The sequence below is a fragment of the Gallus gallus genome, chromosome 1 (genome assembly GCF_016699485.2).
Source record: "Gallus gallus isolate bGalGal1 chromosome 1, bGalGal1.mat.broiler.GRCg7b, whole genome shotgun sequence".
In the NCBI taxonomy this organism is placed as follows: Eukaryota; Metazoa; Chordata; class Aves; order Galliformes; family Phasianidae; genus Gallus; species Gallus gallus.
The window spans coordinates 6,463,391-6,487,017 of NC_052532.1; the positions used below are offsets into that span (position 1 = coordinate 6,463,391).

At 41.5% G+C, this 23,627-nt stretch overlaps 1 protein-coding gene across 1 annotated transcript in view; it reads left to right on the plus strand.

Annotated features, from left to right (window-relative positions):
• CELF2 (CUGBP Elav-like family member 2) overlaps positions 1 to 23,627 on the plus strand; it is a 195,877-nt gene that overhangs the window by 96,579 nt on the left and 75,671 nt on the right. The window contains 1 exon segment of the mRNA NM_204260.2: positions 4,762 to 4,844. Within this exon segment, the coding sequence (NP_989591.2) occupies positions 4,762 to 4,844 (83 nt within the window).

Genomic DNA, 23,627 nt, shown 5'->3' on the forward strand with positions numbered 1-23,627 from the left:
CAATAAAATCTCCCCTGGGCCTCCTCCAGACAAATAATCCCCGTTCTCTCAATCACTCCCCAGAAGATTTGTGCTCCATACCCTTCACAGCTTCATTGCCCTTCTATGAACATGATCCAGGGCCTCGATGTCTTTCTTGTAGTGTGGGGCCCAAAACTGAGCACAGTACTCAAGGTGTGGCCTCACCAGCACTGAATACAAAGGGACAATCACCTCCCTGCTCATGCTGGCTGCACTATATCTGATACAAGCCAGGATGCCATTGGTCTTCTTGGCCACTTGAGCATGCTGCTGGCTCATGTTCAGACAGTTGCTGACTAATACCCCCAGATCCTTTTTCTCCATGCAACTTTCCAGCCGCTCTGCCCCAGGCCTGTAGTGCTGCATGGGATTGAAGTTTACTGGTGAAAGCTCTGCAGTATGTCTGCAGTCTTCCAGAAACACAGTTTTTCTGTCAACAAATAATTACACATGTGGATGTGTTGTTGTGAGTGTCCTTGCCATTTGTTTTCTTTCTTCCATGCCTAATTTCTGAACAGTTGTGTTAGTGAAGCTAGGGCTGCACGATCACTGTACAATCTGTTGCTGCCATCTTTGACAGTGACTCAAGCAAAACTGTTTCCAGCCACGAGTAAGGCTGTTTACCCCTGTCTTTGTCTTGCTAAACAGGTTCCTGTTAAAAAATAAAAATAAAAATCTCCACCTCTGGTGCTAATTGGTGCCTTTGGCAGACTGAGCAGAGGCTTGTGAATTGGATGTGTCATGGAAAATTGAATGTGTCAACTCTCTCCCAACAGCTGGGACCTCAAGGTCTTTTTCTGGCACTAAATTTCCTTTGGGTAAAAAGAAAAAAAAGAAAAAAAAGAAAAGAGAAAACATGCTGAGAGAAGAGATCTTTTTCCTTTTTTCTAATGAGGTGTTGAAGTTGAACATTATGGTGTATATAGCAATGTGTTTTATCAGCAGAAGAATTGAGAAGCAGGGCTATTGTCCGCCATTGTTTTTTGGACCCCCCATTTGCTTCTATCGGAAGCTGCACGGCACTGTGTGGCACCTTTTGTTCACTCTACTCAAGCATCTGGCAGGATAGCCACAGAGTTTTTGCCAGTGTCCTTAAGGGACTGTAGGGATCTGCATGATTCATTCACTGTCTTTTCTAGGTACAGAGAAAAGATGTATGACAGAGTAAACACAGTTCCAGCCCAAGTATAACCAGTGTTACAAAAGCAGAGATTTGCTGCTTTGGCAGTACTGGCTGTCAGCATGAGTTCCTGTTCCTTCAGTCAAGAAGATGCTAGCTTACGTGGAGTTAAATCAGAGTTAAACCGAGCTGATTGAGAATAGGCAGAACCACGTCCACAAACCAATTCACCTTATAAGCTGTCCTGAGTAGGAGCAGAGAAGGTTATCACTGTCAGGTTTTAAGGTATGTGGATGGCAGAGAAGTTTAGCTAGAGTTCAAGCTGCTGTCACATTTGCTGGTGATGAAGCCACAATTACACGTGCAGGGGCCTGCAGAGAGGAGGGTTGAGTTTGTTTTCTTTTCTTTTCTCTTAGGAAATATACTTTTTATTTTCCAGTGGTGTCACTGATTTGTCTTTGGCAATATTGCATTTTCTTAGGGAAAATGGAGAAAAGTCCTAGTTATCCTTCAGCAAGGGCTAGCTACTGGTCAGACAGCACACATTAGCCCTGGTTTTTTACACAGCAGTCCTCCCTTCTGGTATTTCTGCAGAAACAGCTGAATTTGGTACTTTCTCCTATGGCACGTGGTACTGAGCCAAAGGGATTTTACACTTAAGGCATCTTCAAAGCTGTGTTGTTGGAGCTGCAACAGTGTGTGTACCTTGGCAGCAAGCACCTCCATAGGCTGAACTGTAGCATCTCCTTTGGGACTGTGTGCATGTTCGCCTTTTATGTTCTGGGTTTTCATACTTTCTTTTTTCATCAATCCACTCTGACCTTACTGTCGGAAAGCTTCAGAATCCAGTGTCCACAATTCGTGTCCATGCTCTCCCCAAAGCATGGCAAACGGTCTGTTTTGCTGTGGCTGTGTAATATGGTACAAGCAAAATGTGCACAGGTAGCGATTTTATCCGTGTGCATTTTCAGATGTGTCAATCTGTGAGCTTAGAGGCACCATCTTTGTCATGGTCTGATGATCTGCTGGAAGCATCTGCATGTTTCCTACTATGCTGCTGTTTGCTCCCAGTCTTCATTCAGAGACATTTTTCTGTCCTGCACTATTACTTCCCAAAACTGATTACTTGAAGGGTATTTCACCGGGTATTCATCTTGCAACCACTGTTCTTTCAAGTTGTGCCAAGAACGATAAACCCAAAGATTTCAAACTTCTTACCAGAATGAACCCAGAGAGCTCAAAGCCAAAATGAAACTCTTCAGACCCACGGTAAGGACATTGCAATTCCAAGGTCATGTCCACCACTTGATTTTTTTTTTTCCTTGAAATCCTCTCTCCTGCTTAAAAAGCTTTATGTTAAAGAGCTAATAAACCAAATGGAGAGACAGTGATAGAAGACAGAGACTTCGGAGCCAGTTGGCAGGACAGAAACGCATCATGCTGTTTTGTCAAAGTTGTGCAATTAAACGTCACAAACTCTGATTTGTTTCACATTTTAATTTTTGAGTCAAATAATTAAAATTTGCAGAGTTTACCAGTGGAATAGAAGCTTTAGAAGTACTCACGGGAAGCACAAAACCTGCAGGCTCTGGCTGTCTGTAATAGTCAACCCTGCCAAACAGTGATCACTGAAATAATTATCAAGCCTTCTCTTTCATGAACTGTGAACTTTTAAGGAAACTATTGGTATTATGGGAAGTGTTTCTCCCAGCTGTGTTAAGTCAGCATTACCTGCCTGCCCATGTATTATACTGCTTGCAAGCGCTTTTCTGTTAGGGATAAACTCGCTGCATTCCAGCTGGGAATACATTATTACCTTTGCTTGTTATGAAGGTAATGGTCTTCGCTCGCCCCGCTGCAAAGCCAGAGGGAGCATTCATAGTGCAATACACAGCTTGAGCCAAGCAAGAGGCAGCAGAGGGGGAAATCCGGATTCAGTTTTTCCTTCCAAGGTGTGGGGTGAGCCTCCTCCACACAGCCAGACACTTGCTAGCTGTGTTCTCCTGCGTGCACATTCTCCTTGGTGCCCTTTGCTGTTATGGCAGTGCTTAGAGGTCAAAAAAAAAAAAGCTGGCATAGGAGGAGTGACGTGGTATTTCATGTTGGTAAGCACCAGGGAGTCAGTGCAAGCAAAGGACAAGTGTTGTGCCTGTGTCATTATCTGAGGGAGCAGGAAGGCTGGTGATGAGGCAAGAGAATCACACTTTCTGTTTGGTTTTGGCATTTCCCTGGAGTTGCAACACATCTCTGCCAGTGATGAATACAGTGGGATTGTTTGCTGGTTCATCAGTAAAATCGGCATCATTCTGTTTGATATGAAATAGGTTTTTACTTCAACAGCCACTCCTGCCCCCCAGCAGGTTTTCTCTGTCCCAGCACCAGGTGGGTCACCTGACTGCAGCTGCAGAGCTCCAAAGGAATTCGAGACTCACTTCTTAGCATAGAGACTACCTGTGTCCACAGGAGAAGGGCTGCACTCAGCCCCAACCTGTTTCCCTTACAGACAGGGTTGCAGCAGAGTGGGTGCTAAGTGGGAATTTTCCTTGTTTTATTCACTGAAGCACACCAGAGATGATCTCAGGGTGGCTTTCCTCCTACTGGAAGTCAGTTGAAGTCACAAACTGCATCATTGTGCCCTGCACCCCACCTGCAGTGTGGGTGCAGGGTCCTTCTGCGGGAAGCCCTCCATGCCACGTACACACCTAGGAGTACATGCAGGGCCTTTAGATTGTGGCAGATCAGCTGCCAGTGCTTGTTTTAGTCCCACACCAATGATACATCCAGAGGAGGGCCACAAAGATGAGGGAAGGTCTGGAGGGAGGGCCAGGTGTGTGAGGAGCAGCTGAGGGCCCTGGGTTTGCTCAGCCCAGAGCAGGAGAGCTGAGGGGAGGCCTCATGGCGGCTGCAGCTCCTCACAGTGAGCGGAGTGGCAGCGCTGAGCTCTGCTCTGTGTGACAGCGACAGGGCCCGAGGGAACGGCATGGAGCTGTGTCTGGGGAGGGCTGGGGGTGTTAGGGAAAGGGTCTGCACCAGAGGGCAGTGGACATGGAACAGGATACCCAGGGCCGTGGGCGCGGCCCGAGCTGCCAGAGTTCAAAGGGTGTTTGGCCAATGCTCTCAGATGTTGGGTTTGGATTTGGGGTGGTCCTGTGTGGAGCCGGGAATTGGACTTCATGATTCTTAGCTCCTTACTTATTGGTAAAGCAAACCCTCTAAATAAGGTCCTGCTTTAACCTGATTTTCTGCCTGGGATGTAACAACAAATGCCTGCTGGTTTGAGCTTGCCTTGTTGCTCATATTCAAAGCATAATGGGGAGCCTACAGAAAAATATAACCTTATTTACACCATACAAAGCCAATTGGATTTTAGTTAACTTAATTTCTAAGTGATTACAGTTCACTAACAATGTAGGGGTGCTATAGATGCAATGCACAGGGGGTGACTTTTTATTTTAAACCATACAAGCTTTCTTTTATTCATGTCATTCAGGCAGCCTCGTGATAATTCACATTTCCAGCTTTCATAATGTGTTGTTCAACCACTGTTTTTTCTGCCTCCCTATTGTACTCTCACAAATCATACTCACTAATTTCTGAAAGCTTTTCATTTCTCTCTATAGGTTGTTGTTTCGTAACATTTTATACAAGAAAAGCTGCTCTTGAGGCACAGAATGCACTGCACAATATTAAAACTTTACCTGGGGTGAGTACATTTACTTTCTGATCCTAATTATTTTGTTGCCAGAAAATAGCCCTTTTGTTTGAGATGCTGATTAAGTGCCCCACATGACCTTGTTCTCTTCAAGGGAGGGTGGCAAACATGATGTCCTGTCCTGTAACAGTGCCAGTCCTGTAGCTATCTCTAAAGACAGTTGCTCTTCTGCAGAAAGTCCCTTGGCTGGAAACAGTGCTGATTCCTGCTGACTAGAGGCAGTTACTGAAGTGCAAGGTAGATCCATTTTTTTTTTAACAGGAGAAGGAGGAGGAGAAACATATGGCAGAAAAACACTGCACCACTGAGGATTGTAGTTCCAAAAGGGAGAGGAGAGGAAAAGACAAAATACAGCCAATTTCATTAAATGCAGCCTTTGTACACATGGTTTCTAAGCAGCCAAGTGCATTAGCGTGGTGACTGCACATCAGGGGACCACAGAGCACAGTACCACATAGCTGCTTGCCCAGAGCCATCCCTGCCACCAGCTCTGCTCAGCACCCTTTTCCTGCTGATACACTGCACTGCTGGTTAAAGCAGCTGTGCTTGTGTTACTGAGCTAATCATATAACCTGTATCGTATGTTATCCCATGGTAGTTCAGACCCGAGTTATAGGTTTGGAGAGAAGAATATCACTGGTAATTGCATGACTTAACTCTGAAGTCTTCTTGTTCTAATGTTTTCATTTGTTCTGCTCTTTGCAACCAAATACTTTGGGGACCAGAATGGAAAAATATAAAGAGTGGGGATATATTCCCCCTTGATGCATGGCAAATGTTCCAGCGTGTGCATAGAGTGTGTGGTTACAGACACAAGAACAAATTATACAGCACTATATAAATAAATGGAATATTGTTTGGACTGGCAGTTATGATGGATGGTTATGGACTGATGGCCAATATCTTTTTGAGTTCCTAGACGCCATATGTGAAATCAGACAATATGTGTTTGAAACCTTAGTGTCTGGCTGGCCTACTTTATGCAGGTTCTGTTAGAAAAGTCACCTCATCTGTCATGGAAGTGACCAACATGGAGATGTTGGGTAGTTACCCATGAGCCATGCTAATTCACAGAGGTAGAATGGAATTCTTCCATCATTTGAAAATGGAAATGCTGGAAGGAGTGGGAGGAAATGTGCAGTGACCAGCTAGATACAGGAAAATCAGTGAAAACTTGTGCCACTTCAGATTTCAGTAAATTTTTCCAGGGTTGATGTCAAGTCTTGTAGTGGCAGGTTCTGCTTTTGAGGATGTACAGTATGATATGCTATCACTAGACAGAAAGAAAAGTGCTGAGGGACCTCTGGAGCTCCAGCTACATCACAGCATCCCTTGGCTCTGCAGCTCCAGTTTTTGGTTCCCATCCCCACTACCAGAACATGATGAGCCCTTGGATGAATGCTCTCTAACCCAATTCAGCTAATGTTGCAGTTAACCCAGCTCATTGTATAACTGCTCTCCAACATGCTTTCAGTTAAGCAGCTGTGCTGAGTGGGATCAGCACAAGAATGGAGGTGGTCCTGAGCTGCTGCAGCATCTCTGGATGTGTGAGCCCTACCCTGAAGCCCCATAGTCGATCTGTACATCATTCTCCTTTGCAGCAGGGAAACCCCTTTTGCTTGCACCTCTCTTCTTCCTGAGCCCCAGAGCTGCCTGCTCCACTCTGAAAGGTCTTGGTTAAACCAGCAGGTGACTCAGAGTGGCAGCCTCCTTTCCAGACCTCCCCATGTACAAGTGGCAAAACAGGCTCAACTTTGCAGGGCTTCTTACTTCAGCAGGGCAGCATTTTCTCCTCTTTGTAGCTAAGGAGTATGCTGCAGTTAAAGAGGCTGCTGCACCTTTTTTTTTCTTCTTCTTCTTTTTTTTTTAATAAAGATCAAAACGATAACATTTTTTCCAGTGCTTCCTCTAGCTCTTGGTCTTTTAAAATGTATCTTTTTCAAGCTCTGTTTTTCCATCTTGAATGTGAAGTTACAAACTTTTCTTTTAAGAAAATGTGAAAATTGCATTCCCGTGACTCCAGGGCCTGGGCTGATCTGATCCTGATGCTGCCTGAGATGTTAAGATTTTATTTTGAGAGGAGTTGTTACACCTAATTCTTATAGGCACATCTCCAATAAAGAGAAAAACTCAAACGGCTCATTACACTAAAGAAAATTAACCATGTATTATATAATAGATTCTGCATTTTGAATGTGCTGTATACTGACATTCAACGTAAATTGCAATACTGTTATGATTCAGCAGTATAATCCCAAAATAACCTTGTTTATGCACGCTATAAAGTTGTGGCACACGTGCTGAAGCACTTCACTTGAGCAGGATTCTCCTTCTATGAATTTTAGCGATTTCCATGCTGTTAGATCTGGCCCACTAAGCAGCTTTCCGTGAGCTAGCAGGGATTGGTAGTGGATAGCCTGTGTGTGAAACAGTCTCTTTCAGAGCAAATGGAAGCAATCATCTGTCAAGGCTACAAGGGATGAATTTGGATCAGGTTCATTTGGGCATCAGCTTGCTTCCAGTAAACAAGATGTGCTGTGTAGGAGCTTCAGAAAGGAGGTGTATTTGGAAAGAAAACAATCTGTGCCTTCCACTTCTGCTGAAATACAACCATGCATCAGATAAGACGCATCTCTGAACAACCCAGGAAAAAAACAGAGTAACAGGCAGGTGGTTTGTTAGTTTCAGATACGGAATTATGGCAGACACAGAAGAAGGGGTGCAGCAGCTTGCCTGCATTTCACACGTACATAGGTATCACTCATCCTGCTGCAAGACTGTGTGCACTGAACGATTGTGAGTGCGATGTTTCTGGTTTGTCTCTTCATTTCTGAAATGCACACCTGCTCTGTGTTGCTCAGTAAGCAGGTTTGAGCACTTACAAAGCCAAAAAAGCATTTTTATAGCCTGAAACCTTTCCCACTTCTGCATGTTCTGTTTAGTTTGGGTGGGTATTTGAGCAAAGCCTGCCGTGCTCAGTTTCTGTATCTACTTTCTGTATGGACCTCATCCTTAACAGGGACATGAAAACACGAAGGCTTTATCTGCTCCTTTGAACTGCACCCTTTTAGTGGACATGAAGAAAACAAGACCAGACATAAATGATTAATGCAGAATCTTGGAAGAAAATATTGCAGGGTGCCTTGCTGTTTGATTACAAGCCTTGGAATTAGTCAACATTTCCATAATTCTAAACCAATATACACCTGTTTTCCCACTGTGATGTGAAGGCACAACTTAATTTAACAGAAACCCTGCTGTGCTAAATCTCTCATTAAATACCAAGCTAGTTCTGTAATTTAAAGTTGCAGCACCACTATTTTAACGGGATTGCCTTTGTATTATGAAATTAATAAGAAGTTAATGATGCACTTTGCTGTATTCTCTCAGCTTTTTTTTCACAGCAACAACAACAAAAAAGAAAGATAAAGAGGAAAAACATGTCACCAACTGACATCTCAAGGCTTTTCTTGTTTTAATCATTTTCCTGAGGATAAAATTCATTTAAAGGATTTTTCTAAAAAAAAATTTTTAAACTTTTGGCATAAGTGGGATCAAACATCTTTTTTCTCATGATTATTATAATCTCACTGTTAGACATAATATTCTTTGTCACATAATGGAACTTTTATCTCTCCCCAACTATGTATTCAGATATCACTTGTCACAGTAGCACTGCTACTAGGCAGAGAGAAAGATACACAGCATTTGAGAAATACAGGCATATTGATATATATGATACATATCAATGAAATAAGGACAATTCTCTTCTGTTTACTTGGCATCACAAGTAGCTTTTATGTCTTGTAAATGAGCAAAATGAATTTCTAGATATGTCTTTTCAAGTATAGCATGCAAGCACATAGCTCATACCCTGACTCCATAGGGATGCGGTTGGTATTATTCAAGTTACAGTCAGGTTCTCCCTGCGTGAATGTCAGTGTGGATTCTATTTTAAGAGGCAGAAGAGAGAAAAGGGAAAACCTCAATTTGAATGCAATAATTGAGATGAGACGTAGAACCCAGGTCTTAACTAGTCTCATCTTCATTAAGAATCTCTTGGCTTTGCTAGAAATGCTTAGCTTCTATTCCCTAAACAAAATAATCCAGTGAATTCCTCCCATCTAAATTTATTCTGTACCTTTAGTTAGATGTAATAATCACAGTTCTCCCACGCTTAAGCACACTAATATGCTGCTTTGTGAAAATTGGCTTTTATGCAGAGGCTGTATGTAGAAACAGCTCTCAGCCATGTTGGTGGCACTGACATTTTTTAGTTTAGTTTTAACATGCATGCCAGTTTAAGAACAGAATCAACTCTATTTGGCTAACTAGTTCATTGGGTAGGATTTCCTGGCAAGAGACAACTTCAGGTAGGTAATGAGGACTGGTTTGGGTTCTTGAAGCCCAGCAGCTGAGTAAATGGGCCTTCTCATGCAGAAGCTATTTGACATCAGGAATCAATTGGAAGCCTTTGGTAAAATCCTTTGGTAATATCTAGACCTAAGTCTCTTTGTAGTCTGTTTTGCATTTAGAGTTAGATTCAGCTGACATGACACGGATCATTTGTTGCCTCAGTACCTTTGCTTATATCCTCATAGGAGAGGTTATCACAAAAATAATTAACAGCCTGCACTGATTAAGATGTCAACACTCCTATGCATTTAACAGACTAATGGTTTACGTGGTTCTTATTTCAAGTGGGTATACATATTACAAGTAGCAGCAAGCCCATTGTATTGAAGTTGTAGCTGAAAATAGGGACATTAACTGCATCAATCAATTTAATTAAGAGTGTAACAACAGAGAAATACAGTTTTGAGAAAGCTCTTTAAATTTTAACAGCAAGGTGGAGTTTGTAGGATATAACTGTCTTGTAAAATATTAATGGCCCCCTTTTTGCCAGATGTTGTCAAGGAAAAGATTTTCATTTTTAACAGTAAAAGAATCACTACTGGCTTTATGAAATGTACTTTATGTGACAGGGAAACAGGACTGCCTTAGAGAAAGCTGTTCCCTAAGTGTTCTCAGAACCACAGAATGGCTTGGGTTGGAAGGGACATTCAAGTCCATGCAGTTCTAGCCCTCTGCCATGGCCAGGGTTGCCACGCACTACATGAGGTTAGATCAGGGCCTCATCCAACCTGGCCTTGAACACCTCCAAGGTTGGGGCATCCACAGCTCCTCTGGGCAGCTGTGCCAATGCCTTACCACCCTCTGAGTAAAGAATTTCCTCCTCACATCTAATCTAACTCTCACATCCAGTCTAACTCTCACATCTAATCTAACTCTCTCTTCGTTTAGTTTAAAACTATTCCCCTTTGTCCTATCACTGTCAGACTGGTGTGTGCTACCTGTAAAGAAACCTCAGAGATGCAGCTTCAGGGGTGCAGAATAAGTGCAGCTACATTTTAAAGAAGAATGTAGGTCATTGTCCTGTTTCACAAGAGCATTCCTTCTGCCCTATGGTGGGCTGATTGCCCACTGGCCAAGCAACAGCCACTTTGGGGCTTTCCCTCTCCCCTGTAGACCAGCTCACGCTTCGCACTGTGTGTAAAGCACAGGTTATTTAACCTTAATCACAATAATCTATTACAGAAGGCAGGTATCTGCAATGGCTTTGTTTGGATCCACATTCACTCACTGATAAGACAGTTTGTCCAACAAGAAGCAAAAAAAAAACCACATATATTTCTGATTTGCACTTTATATCATGAGTTCTGTATATTTATAATGAATATTGCACTTTCCTTTCTTGAATACCATTTTAATAACCAGCCTGCTTCTCTGCTTTAGGCTTTATGAGTTGTCAGAATATGAACATTATGTAAAAATTACCTGTAATAAAAAGGTAATCATCCAGTATGACTTGAATTATAGCCTGAATATGGGATATCAATGACTTTGAGAGATTTTGACAAACAGAAAGGGAATTCAGAGAGTAATTAAGTTAGTTAAGGGCTTGGAGTGATTGATTTATGATGACAAATTAAACTAATTCAGTGCCCATATAGCATGGCCAAATGCTGTTTAATGAAGGATCTGAAAAGTGTAGAAGTTTTTAAACGATAAAAATAACCAGATGGGAATGGGAAGAATCCCCAGGGAGCACCTATTTCTAGGAACTGGGCTATAAGACATTGAGTGATGTTGAGAAAGTGAATCTGGCCTATTTCTTCCTTCAGAATACTTCACAAATAGTACCACTCAATGGTAGATTTTGTTAGCTCAGAAGAAGTTATTTTTTGTTATGCAAATACATCACTGCCACCTCTGCCCTCCAACGATAAGTTGCACTGACTTTGCTGCTTAAATAATAAATCACTATTTGCACTAAATTCAACCTTAATAGAAAGGTTGGGTTTGTGTTTACCATTATTGTGAAACACAGAACATAGCATCAGCCCTAAATTCATTTTTACCTAAAATGGTAAAAACTGACAAATTGACTTAGAAGCATAATGAAATTCCCTGTAAGCAGCTGACCTTGCAGCTGAATGGCAAAATGATAGGTGTTGTGCAGGCAGAGGGAGAAGGACATGTTGACTAAGTGAAAATAGCTTCCCTAAATTGAGCAGAACATTTCATTCTTAATTATAGTCTCCTTCTCTCAGTGAGGGATGGGGGCCAGATTTACCTTTTGTCGCAGCCTGACCATTAGGATAGGTTTCTGGCATGCAGGAGAATGCAGTTCACATCTACACAGGGTTCCTTGTTGTAAGGATTTAACTTCAGTTGACCCAGAAGAGCCATCAGTACCAGACTCAGCTGAGATTGGAGGTCTCCTTCTCTCCTGCTGAATCTGTTCCTTGGTGTGTGAAAGCATTAACCTCTCATGGGACTGAATGAAAGCAAGTGAAACACTTGGTTGCCTAGTACTGAGAGCAGGGACTCAGGAACTGTGATATCTGATGATAAGTCTGTGTTCTAATAAGTATTTTTATTATTTGTTTGGAAGATACTCACCCAGAATGGGGAAGTATGTAGAATAATAACCTGGCAGGAGTACCACTGACCTGAAGTTCTGGAGGGAGGAGGTAAACACTGGTCTGCTGCACTCAGGTGGTGATGCCCAACCTAACCCTGGGGAATGTCAGGAGGACGCAGAGCTACACAGTGTGTGGGCTAAGCTATTTCAGATCCTGGGTGTTCAAATCAGAGCCTTGCTTTTTCCAGAGAATCATAGAATCATAGGAATGACCTGGGTTGAAAAGGACCACAGTGATCATTGAGTTTCAACCCCCCTGCTATGTGCAGGGTCGTCAACCTCCACACCAGGCTGCACAGAGCCACATCCAGCCTGGGAGAAACCAGAGCATATCAGCCCAGCTGCAAATGCAGTTAGATGCAAGCGAGCTTTTTCAGGTACCTCTTTTGTAGTAGCTTTTGTGGTTTTTTTGTTTGTTTGTTTTTGTTTTTTTGTGCAGCTTTGCAATAATAATAATATTGGGATGGAAACTAGGTAACAGATAACATTGGATTAACCTCAGCAAGTTTTCCTAATGCGAAGCCCATCCCTAAAAGGCCAAACTGCAACGACATGACATTGCTTCGCCTCTAATTTCCATAACTCTGGACAGTTGAGGTCATTACTTTGCAAAATACCTCTGGGTTTTACTGTCCAACTTAGAACATCTTAGCATGCTTTTCAGTGAGGCTCAAGTATCTGTTTGCAGGATATCAATCTCAAGCTGGGTACCCAAAAACCACTGGCTGGAGAACCTTCAGAATGGAAAACTGCACAAAACTGAGAGGCCATTGCAAAGCTCACCAAGATTTAGTTGGGATGCTTAGCTAGGGATAATAGCCCAGGCACTGTCTTAAGCAGCAATTTATCCTCCCGCTAGTGTTAGCTGTTTTCTGTTATCCGGAACAGAAAGTACAGGTGCTTCAGTCAGCCTCATTAGCACCATGACACAAGCTATTAAAGTTGTCTTTGTAATGAAAAAATAGTTCGGGGAGTCTTCCTAGCTGTCTGACTGCTCCTACAACAATGAAATTAGAAAGGCAAATCATAAACAATGTTGCAGGCGTCAGGAAGTAACATCATTAGAGATGCCCTTGGATGCCATTTACCTGCCTCGATAGCAATATTTGGTGTCCGTGGAACTGAGTTATGTTATGACTAAAGAGCCAGAGCTTCATGGCATGCTTATAACAGAGAGACTATTTGTTCAGCATCCTTTCTGCTGTTGTGTCCAACCCTGTGTGCTGTGCTGCTTCTTTCTAAAATCTATGCAGTGTGCCCTGTGGCTCCATGAGTTGCCATCAGAGGGTTGAAATGTCTCATTTAGTGCTTGTGTTCCTGTGGTGGTGCCAGGAGCTGAGGCATCCTTACCTAGTTTTTCCCCATCTCAGTTGGGTAATGAACCATACAGTTTAGATGCACTGTGCTTTTGTATGTGCCAAACATGGGATTAGAGGGAAAACATGAGTTTTGTCTTCTTTGTGGTCATTAAAAATCCTATAATACTTGCTGAAAAACCAACCGAGAATGGATGGCTTGACTGAACCTCCAGTTCATAGCTTATTTTGGGCAATTAAATTCTGCCTAATTAAAAATACTCTTTGCAGATCCAGAAGGATAATTGATACTTTGCTCATTCTCCCAAATAAATCATCATCTTCATCAGCTCAGATGGGAGAGCCACTGCTTTGTCTGCTGATACTCTGTGGTGTGCAGAGCAATCCTTTCTCCTTTTCCAGTATAGAAAGCATTCAGGAATTCTTTTGGGCGCAGGCACCTTTTCACTGTGCAGACATGTTCATATGATTGTTGTGGTAGACATCCAAAACCTTCAGGGTCACTGAAATGTGCTGTGAATTCGTGAATTCATACCCTGAAATGTTCAGAAGGAGACTGCCCCAATTGCTGGGCCCGTATTTCAGACTGCCAGTGTGTGCACTGAGCTATCAGCACCCTCTGAGGCAGAGAGAAAATATCATTGGTGTTATATAGCTTTTAACTGGAAAGCAGTACAGGAGTGGGCAAGGCTAAAGTTTGGCTTACTTTTTGAACAGTGCATCTTTTTATTTGCAGCTTTGCTGAAATCAGTAATGGCTTTGCTTTTAGAATACAGCCTGAATATCTTCAGAAGCAAAGAGGAACAGTCACTGAAAAACATGCCACCATAACTCCATCTATGCACAAAAGCCTCTTTCTGTTGCATTGTGCCAGTAAAGTTAAAAAGGCAAAAACTGCAAAAGAAAAAAACATTGGACTAAACAGAGTCTTAAGCAGCAGTAAACAAAATGTGGTTTCCTTTGTGGCTGATTTTTATCCAGCTGCAGCCAAATATCAAAGTGATATCAAAGGAAAGATACCCATTAATTAATTCAGACTGACTTCACAAAGCAAGCCGGAGCTTTTGCTGATATCTGATTCTGACAACTTCCTAATCTTCACAAGTTGTCATTAAGAGTGGCATTAAAGCAGTCTGCAGTCAATCCCCGCTCTCGCCCTATTGTAGCTCGGAGATGGGCTATCTCTCAGCGCAGGAGGGGGCAGGATATGCAAGCGAGGGTTAGAATAAGCAACTTTGCTTCTTTGCAAATGGAATTTGCAATGTATCAGGGAATCTCATGAATACATTGCCTCTGTCATTCATGCTAGGAACGCTCGCCCAGTTCCACTTGCAACCGTTACAAGAATCTGTTGCAGTGAATGGAAATTTTCACTTCTGAAGGAGAAACATGGAGGGGGGGTTGGGGGCAGGGGGGAATAGAAAGGAAGAAAAGAAAGGAGCTCATGTTTAAAAGGAATAATTGGAAGTCTGTAACGATCTTTTTAAAAGTTTGAATAGAGCCTTATCATTGATTTCAAGACAGAGAACATAGTGAGTTGTAGGAAATAAGATTGGGGAAAATAAGACACTAATCAGAGGATAAGATTAGTTTTTAACTAAGAACTGAAAGGCAGGTACCTCCGTAAGTGAAGCTTGTAATGCCACCGTGAAAATAAGCAAAACACTCTAGTGTTCCTTACTGCTGCCAGCAGCTCTCCATGGGATTACAGCCTCCTGTCGAGACTGGAGGTACGTGATACCTTTGTATTTCCATTCAGCTGTGAATGGCTCAAATGATTGAATGTGGTTTGTGTTCTAGACCATCACTTGAGCAAGTATCCACCAGACAGCGACTAATACTATTTTGTGGCCAATTCGTGACAATACCTTAGAGGAAAATGTGCTGTGTTATTATACAGTATGTTCATTTCAAATACTGCAAGAAAAACAGAGAGGATAAATGCTGTTGCGGGAGTATGTTGTCAAGCATCCCCAGCAGTATGGATGTTTCAGTGCATTTATTTCCTCCAGGGCCAAGTGTTTGTACTGCCCAAATGCCTGTGACAAATGGGAATTATTTTTGATTGTACACAGAATTGAGGATTTACAGTCATAAGAGGTAAAATAAAACTTAGATCAAGTATCAGGAAAAGCCGTATCTCTCCAATTAGAATAATCTTCTAAAGGAAACAAAGTTAAATCCCAGTCCTTAGAGGCGTTTGGAGTAGGAAAAAATTAGAAAATATAAAATAGGCAATAATCCTATACTGGCATTAAGTCATTTCAGATGAGTTACTGGATTTTTTCATTTCTAATTTCTCCAATTGCTAAGAAGTGAAAGAAATTGCTGTGCTTGTTTTGATATAGTGTCCTCCTGTTTGTACAAAAATGTATGATTAATCAAAGAAAGCAATTGCTAAGTAAGAACTACAGTCAGTTTAATTGCTGTGCTTATATGCTCATGTCTGGAGGGCTCTGTTGGGTTGCTTAAGCAAGCATGTCCCTTGCCTCTAGTGACCCCATCTATTTTGCAAAGAAAACACAGATTGATCCCAGTTTAGAAGGGGTATGATAGCTAACAGCCCTCATGTCTGGCACTTGTCTTCCTCCCTGTTGACATGAGAACCAGAAATAGAGGGTGTGACTTGGTGAATATTTCCTTCTTCATCCATGCCATATTCCCCTCTGCTTTCATTGCCCTCTGCTATTTCATCAAGTCACAACAGCCCTTGGGCTGAATTAGCCCAGTTCAGAAAAAATAGAGTAGACTCATGAACTAGGAGTTCAGTATTCCCAGTAGCTCAAAACACAGCCTCTGGTGCAGGTAGGATGAATGATGAAAGAGCTTTTAGCTCTGCTGGTTTTACCAGAGGACCTTCCTGATAGCTCTCCTTGGACTCCAGCTGTTCCACCTGAAGCCATCCCTGCAAAGAGATTTCTTTGACCTTTAGGCAATTTGTGCATGAAGATGTTACTCCTGGGGTATAATGAAGAGAAAACTTCTAAATGAGTAGGAAAGCAATATGAAGAACAAGTAAGGGAAGACAGCTTTTCACATGCTGGCATTTATAGTCACTAAATGTAGCACATTGTTGTGGGTTTTTTTTCAAGGCAATCAGAGGCCCAGTCTCTGTAAAAATACATGAAGGTTCATATCAGGGTGAGGTGCTAATATAGAACTTTACGAATGGGTGGAGGCAGGTTGATTTTGGCCTTATTGTTCCTGATACTGTCCCTTTTACTAACGAAGACTTAATCACAGCTCTGTCCAAATAGCACAGCCAGCTGGAACTGACTCATTCTTCAAAAATATATGTTTCTGCTAATGTTGCCCATTTATTTTTTTAACTTCTCAAGCACATATTGAAAGAAATATTTAAATACATTATAATACCTTAAAATTAGTTGTATAAGTACATACTGTATGTTTAATATTGGTAAAAAAAAATATTGCCTTTACTCCAAAAAAAAAAAAAAAAAAGCACTAGCAAAATACATTATGTATAGAGGTGCTGAGAAACTGGAGAGAATGAGTTCATACAAAGGGTGGTTCAAAATGCCATTGTTCCTTGACAGAGTGTTCTTACTGCTGTTTGTATATATATATATATCTATATATACACAACTGGATGTTCATTTTTTCACATGGACAGTGTGTGTCCTTGCAGCTGGAGACTGCAGTAACATTCTGTTTTCATATGTGGATAAAATACTGAGCTATCTCTTTCAGTCCTTCTCCACAGCCAGATTATTTCACCATTGCAGAGTATTGGCATAGCATTGACAGCTTTTATTTGGATGCTGATACTGGATAGTTGTGGAAAATTCCTGTAACTTCAGCTCATGGACAACTTAAATAGAATTTATGAGCCATGTCCTCATTTGGCATAAAATATTACGGCTCCACTGGTTTAACAAAAAAGCTGTGCTATTTACCCAGCTGATCTCAGTCAGGAGAGCAGGATTTTTGACATCTTCATTCGAAATCGCTTTTCTACCTGAATGTTTTAACTATTCTCCACAATATTTAAATAGACAAGTAGTTTGGAGCCCATAGGTGACCTTTGAAGAATTCCGTATTAGTTTGTGTTTGGTAACAGGAAGAAATGTGACCAATGGGCTGTGACTGCTGGAGAAGTGGGAGTTGTGAATAAAGAAATGTATTCTGGACTCAGAACTACCCTGAGCCTTTTCTAAATCAAAACTGCAGCAGCACCGCATCATTGGCGCCAACTCTTTCTATAAATTGTACTCTTTGCTCTAATTTAAAAGGTAGTATTTCAATCGATGTTATAATTTGGATCCTTTGGGGGCTTATTTTAGACCTACCTCAATCACACTTTTTAACTATAAGATATTCTTGCTGTTACATTGTACGGCAAATATGAAAGCTTTCCTGGAAGAATTTTAAAAAAGCTTTACATAAAAAGTCCCATAGCCTAGAATTTGAGTTTTATGCCAAATAATAGAGTCTAGCTTCTATCAGAAGAAGAGACCAAGTGCGTTGTTGGATCAAGGTGACCTTATATGCTGCAGAAGGAGTCAGGCTGAAGATACACTTTTTAAATGAACAGAAAAAATCGGTGATGTGAAACTGGGGGAGCAGTAAAAGCTGATTTCTCTCCTGTTGAATGAAAGCCAAAAATTGAGAACCCAACTGGAGATGAGATAATGTTGTGAAAGAAATGGTGGAGACCCTGGCTTTGCTTTCTTGCTTTTCTGAAGCGTTGCTGTCGCTGGTCATTCCCTTTAAAGGGTTATTTCCTGAATTTCATCTTGGCAAAGGTAGAGGATATTGCTGAGCATAATCACATGGTGTTTTCCCAGAGCATAGTTCACAGAGGAGGCAGTATGCACAAAGTACAGAGCAGCATAAATCTTGAAATAACACTTCTGCAAAACAAGCATTTAATATCCTGGTAGCTATGCTCTCAGTCACAGCTGAGTTTGTGTTTTGCTCTACAAAAGATACTGCATGTTTTTAAAAACCTTTCATTTAAACTAAGTTTCCTCATGGTCATCAGTAGCCTGAAAGAGAATCTATTTCATTTAAACATTGTTTGGGACTGCGTTTTTGGGGGGAAAGGAGAAGGAGGAAGAGGATTGTCTTGTTTTCTTGATGATTTTCTAAACATCATTCTAGATGTTTATGTGGAATCAGAGAGATTTATGTGGAAAGAGTGAGTTTTCATGTGGTCCAGACTCAAACGTTAGCACCCTAACTGCTTGAAGGTTCCAATTCAGCAGCAGAAAAGGTTTTTTTAGATGGAAATTTGGAAAGTTGAAATTGAAAGCCTGTGGCAACATCATCTTGAGTCTTCAGAGATACTGAAGTCATAACCGCAAAGAGCAAATGTCCCTGAGCAGTAGGAGCCAGTGCATCCTAAGCAGAGAATTTGACTTGTGCTAGGGAAAGAGGAGTGAAATGTGCCTCTCCAGACCACTCAAGCAAGCAGAATCTTCTGCCATGCCGCTTCCCCATCTGAGGGGCCTGTTTCATTCTCATTCAGAGGCTGGGAGGTGATGAGCTAGTAGGTACCATGTTTTGGCTTTGCTCTGGTGCTGTTTTCCAAATACTAATACTGAGGAGTGGAGGTGTGTTTTTCTTAGATTTTAAGGAAAAATACTTGTTTTTAAGTCTCAGCCTCCTGTTGGCTTCTGAAAGACATGCCAAAACCTGAATTAGGAAAATGGAAGAAAGTACGACTTCAGAACATTTGAGTCATGTCCAGTGAGACACTGACTTTAAGACTTGTGTCATTCTGGGAACTTTAGCCTGACATCTTAAGTCCTACTGGGCAAATCCACACAACACAGTGCAAGGCAGCATTAGTTATTAGCTCAGATCCCCAAACCATGAAGGCTTGGCTGGTGTGTGGTTCTCCCAGATATCCTAGAATACTGCTTCGGGTTCTTCCGTTACTTCTTGTGCAGAATATCTAGGGAGTAGTACTGTAAAAAATAATACACTTGCATAAATTATACCTGCTCATCACTACCTTACCTACACTTGGTCATAAAACTATGAGATTTTGTTTTGAGAGATTTAACCCTCATCACACAATAACTCTAAATGAATCATATATAGGCTCTCTGCCTTTTTTTCCCCCATCATCTTTCTTTCTGCTAGAAAGAGATAGCAGCAGTAAGCACCTCACAGTTGTGTTAGGAGGAAATATCAGTTCGAGCGTGAGGAGCTCGGGCTTTGCTGCTGTGAGGCCAGCATGGCTGCATCCCTTCATTCTAGTCCACACCAAGCCACGCTGCATGGCTCCAGGCAAATCACTGTTTCGCTGTGCTTCACTTCCTGCTCTGAAACGTGGGCAGTAATTTGGATTCTTACAGTTTCCTTGGATCGGTATTAAATCTCAGTCAAATAATGTCGTGGAAACACTTTCTTATGTTCTTGTGCCTTATCGTTTTAATGCAAAGGGAAAAAAATGCTGGCATGCAAACTTCAATTGGCAAAATGTCAACAAAAGTTATTGCTGCTGCAGATGAGATGGATAACTCTTGCTGTTAAAATAATATCTGGTGTTTTGCTCAGATGTTTAATGGGTTTGCTTTTTAAGCATGGATGATGCAAAATATCCCCAGGGCATTATTCCAAACAAGATGTAGAATCCCACTTAATGTCTATTTTTAGGATTGAATAAGTTCTGTAAAGGCTCATTTGTTTGAAGAAGAGATAGTTAATCACTTCAGTTTGCATGCAATTTTGAGGAGAGAAATGTTGTTGTACCTCCTCTTCCTTATCTTCACTCCACTTGGCGTGCATGTGTCCGGGAACTGTTGCCATTTGTGTGGGTGGTAAGAAATAAAGGAATTAAATAAATGGATTAGAACTGTTAACTGAGCAACAGTAGTTATTTGTACATTACCAAGTTAAGTTGTCACTTCTAAGACTGCCAACTTACTCATTTCTGCATGTGGTTACAGTTTTTAAAGAAGACAGTGTTACAGGCTAATTAGTAAACTTAAGGGAGGAGCAGCAGCAGCAGGATGTGGAGGTGACTTTGGAAATAATTGTTAGAATGTTATTATTTTAAATTATAGCATTGTTTTTTACTCACTTGAGCTAATGTGCAGTTTAACTTGAATGTAAAAAGTGGGATGTGGTTGGTTGCAAATGGCTGGCTTGGAAAACTTCCAAAAGTTATTGAATTTCATCAGTTTCACTGTTCTCCTGGAGTAGGAACAACTTGTTTTAAGCAAGCTATATGCTTGTTTCTGTGCTCTGAACAGAAAATAATGATGTTATGCATTACCTCATGAACTATATTTGGCACCCGATAGCAATATTCATTTTCTCTTGCTTCTCTTCATCCCTAACTTCCTCCCTTTCTTTCTCCTTCTCTCTAAAAAACACGTATATATGTATGTCTGACAGTAGCCTAGGAGACCACATTCTTCTACGACTAAAATCATATAAATACCTAACAAGATTTAAATCCCTTAAATTGGAATTTATGAAAGAATGACAGCAAACAATCTTTGAGCTACTCCTTCGCTCAGGTAGTTACATCTACTGCTTTGCATTTGTTTGTTAGACTGTATATGATGCATGCACATTTAAACTCCTTCTACACACGAATAAACTAAGGTAAATGATATAAAGTGGTACTGGGAATCTAAAGTTTGTCTGTGCATGGGTCTCAATGCCAGTTTCCCACCCAACATGTGGGCATGTCTGGGAGAATAATGTGGGTTGCCCACTGTTCCCAGTAGGCAGTGTGGACAAGGACAACCTACTTTGAGAGGAAGGAGTTATAGCTGTGCAAATGCAAGCTGTGCCACACCACTTCTCTTAAGAGCCAGAGAGCAGTCCCTTGCCTCTTTTATTCAGTAGAATTTATTTGGCCTAAGAGACTGTCCCCAGTTCCTGGAGAAACCCCTGAAGCTGTAGGCAGATATTGACTGTGTAATTCAAGTTAGTTTGACCCTAGAGAAGTCATTCTAAACAGTTTTCTGTGATAGGAAAATACACCTCTTTCACTTCTGGGAAACTTGTATTACTTGTGAGTCACAAGGCTTTAAAAAAGCAAAACAAGTTTCTGTTGAAGTGATATGAGAAATATGATCAAAAGTTCCTCCAAAAGGACCCAGCTGAGAAACTTGGGAGCCAAGAGCTAAAAAGGCAGCTGGGAGGCCAAGGTGTCTGCGCATGGTAATCAAGAAAGACAAAGACACAGAAAATTATTTAATTCTTTGGTGCTTGTGAACCATTTTTCCTTTTTCCCTCAGTTTTTTGGTAAATTCATACTTTCCTTTCTGACCTTCAGATGTGATGAAAGTGTTCAGGAAAGTGGCAGGTAGAGATTAGGCTTCTCAGTTTCCTCGCACTATTGATCTAATTCAGCTGTATGCACTAATGGCATCAGCCTGGAAAAGTTTTTATACTTGGTTCCAGTTTTCCCATCCTCTTCATTGCTGGTGCCTCTTCAGTCACTTTTCTTAATCCTATGCCCTTAGCTTGTCTCTGCTGCTCCTTACTATTTTCTTGAGCATTCAATTTCCTACTGGTTCCAAAAAGCCCATATGTCTATTATTCTTTCCCCAAGAATATTATTCTTTCCCAAGAAGAGTATTAGGGTCCTGTGAAGGTCTGACATCTCTCTCCCCCAATCTCTCCTACCATTCTTTAATTCTGAGATGTGTAAAATGTGAAGAAAGTCCCATTTGGCTCCAACAGTGATTGATGATAGCAAGAATCAAGTCCCGTAGTGCTAGAAATGACAAGTTGCATGCAAGTTGTCATCATTTAATCCTATTGCAGGTTGTATGGTTTGAATTAAGTCATCCAAGTACTTCAAATTATCCTCAGCTTGGGAGGAGGTTGAGCTTGTGTTGTGTTTGTGGTCTGTGATACGGTCTGTGAGGGTGATAGGTAAGGGACAAACTGAGCTAGGGCACAGCTAGACACATATAGCCATAGCAGATAACAGAGAAGAGAGGAAAGGAATAGGTCTGAAGAGGGCTAAGAGCCCTACAAATCTCTCTCTGCAGGCCACTCTAAGGGATAGTAGAAGGGTGACAAGAGGAAGTGTAAGACAACTGTAGTGTGGTGTTGTGGATGGCATCCTCCCCACACACTCCCTAAGCTCCATGGGTGTTCAAAGGACTTTTAGGTGATGATAACTGAATGAAATGCTAAGGAACTGATAAAGGCACAGGCAGGTTTATGTTTGTTCAGAGTCCTTTCTTGACCAGGGCTTTTCTTCACTTGAGGCATCAGGAATGATGCAAGCGAGCTGCCCTGTGCAGTCTGCAGTGGCAGGAATAGAGAATCAAATCTGCTAATAGGTGCACTAATCATGCATGAAGGTGTTGTTGTAATGGATCGTAAAATAATGATTTTTCATAGTCTAATTACATGGCCAGATTTTCTGAGGTGCTGAGGGTACTGAAATTTCAGACTCAACACAGCTGCAGCAAACTGAGCCCATCAGCTCCTTTTATTTCACTTAAAGGTATTTCCCTATTTTAAGACAGCCATACTCACAAATATAGCAAAATACCTTTTATTACACCAACTGCAGATCATTTAAAGTGTTGACTTCCTCAGCCTACAAACCTCACTTGTCCCACATCAAGTGCTGATCACAGGGAGCCTTTAGCCTGCCTAAAGCATCTGAGTGCCCATTTCACCTCAGAAAATGAGTGGAAAGCAGGTGCTCATCCTTCTACTAAGCATACTGACAACTGGAAAATGAGATTTAGGCAATCTCTGGTAAGATGGTGGTGGCTCAGTCCATGCCAGCGATGGCCCTAGCTGGGCAGAATTCTTCCCAACTCACCCCAAGAGGTTGGTGCTTAAGATTGCACCTGATTCTCAACATCCTCTGCATAAATAAAAGGAGCTGTAAGCTGATGTTGTCTTGCAACGTGAAAGCACACAATAGTAATCACAGCTAATGACTCTGCTAAATGCTAGGCTGCACACACCTCCTTGTTTGGTGTTTGTTTTGTATACAGAAGGTAACATCGGCTGAATAACGAGGATGCCAAGTTACAGATGGGGTTGTGGAATCATATTTGACAGCCGATTAGAGTAATCTGACAGAAATGATGACTTAATCACCACGACAGACTCCAAATTCCCAGATAGAATTCCACCCAGGTTAATCTAATTTCCTTGCAATATTTTTGCCAGAAATAGGCTCTTAGCTGGCTTGTTTTCTTCCATGCAGATGTCACATGATTTTGACAAGAATGCAAATAGGTAGCATTATTGTTGTTGAAAAGATGATGGTAAGGCTCTGAAGCTGGAGAGGATCCGTGCCTTCGTGTGGTTTTTGGTTTGCTCTGTTGTGATTTTTTCTCTGATGAGTTTACATTTACAATACAGTGATATGTATTCAGGAAGAGGTGGAAAAAAAAGATAGAAGTCGTCAATTGTAGTTGTAGGCCATGGATTGGTCCAACTGCAATACTGGACATAGCCAGTGGGTGAATTTCAGGTTTATTTTTTGTCAGGATTTCATGTTTT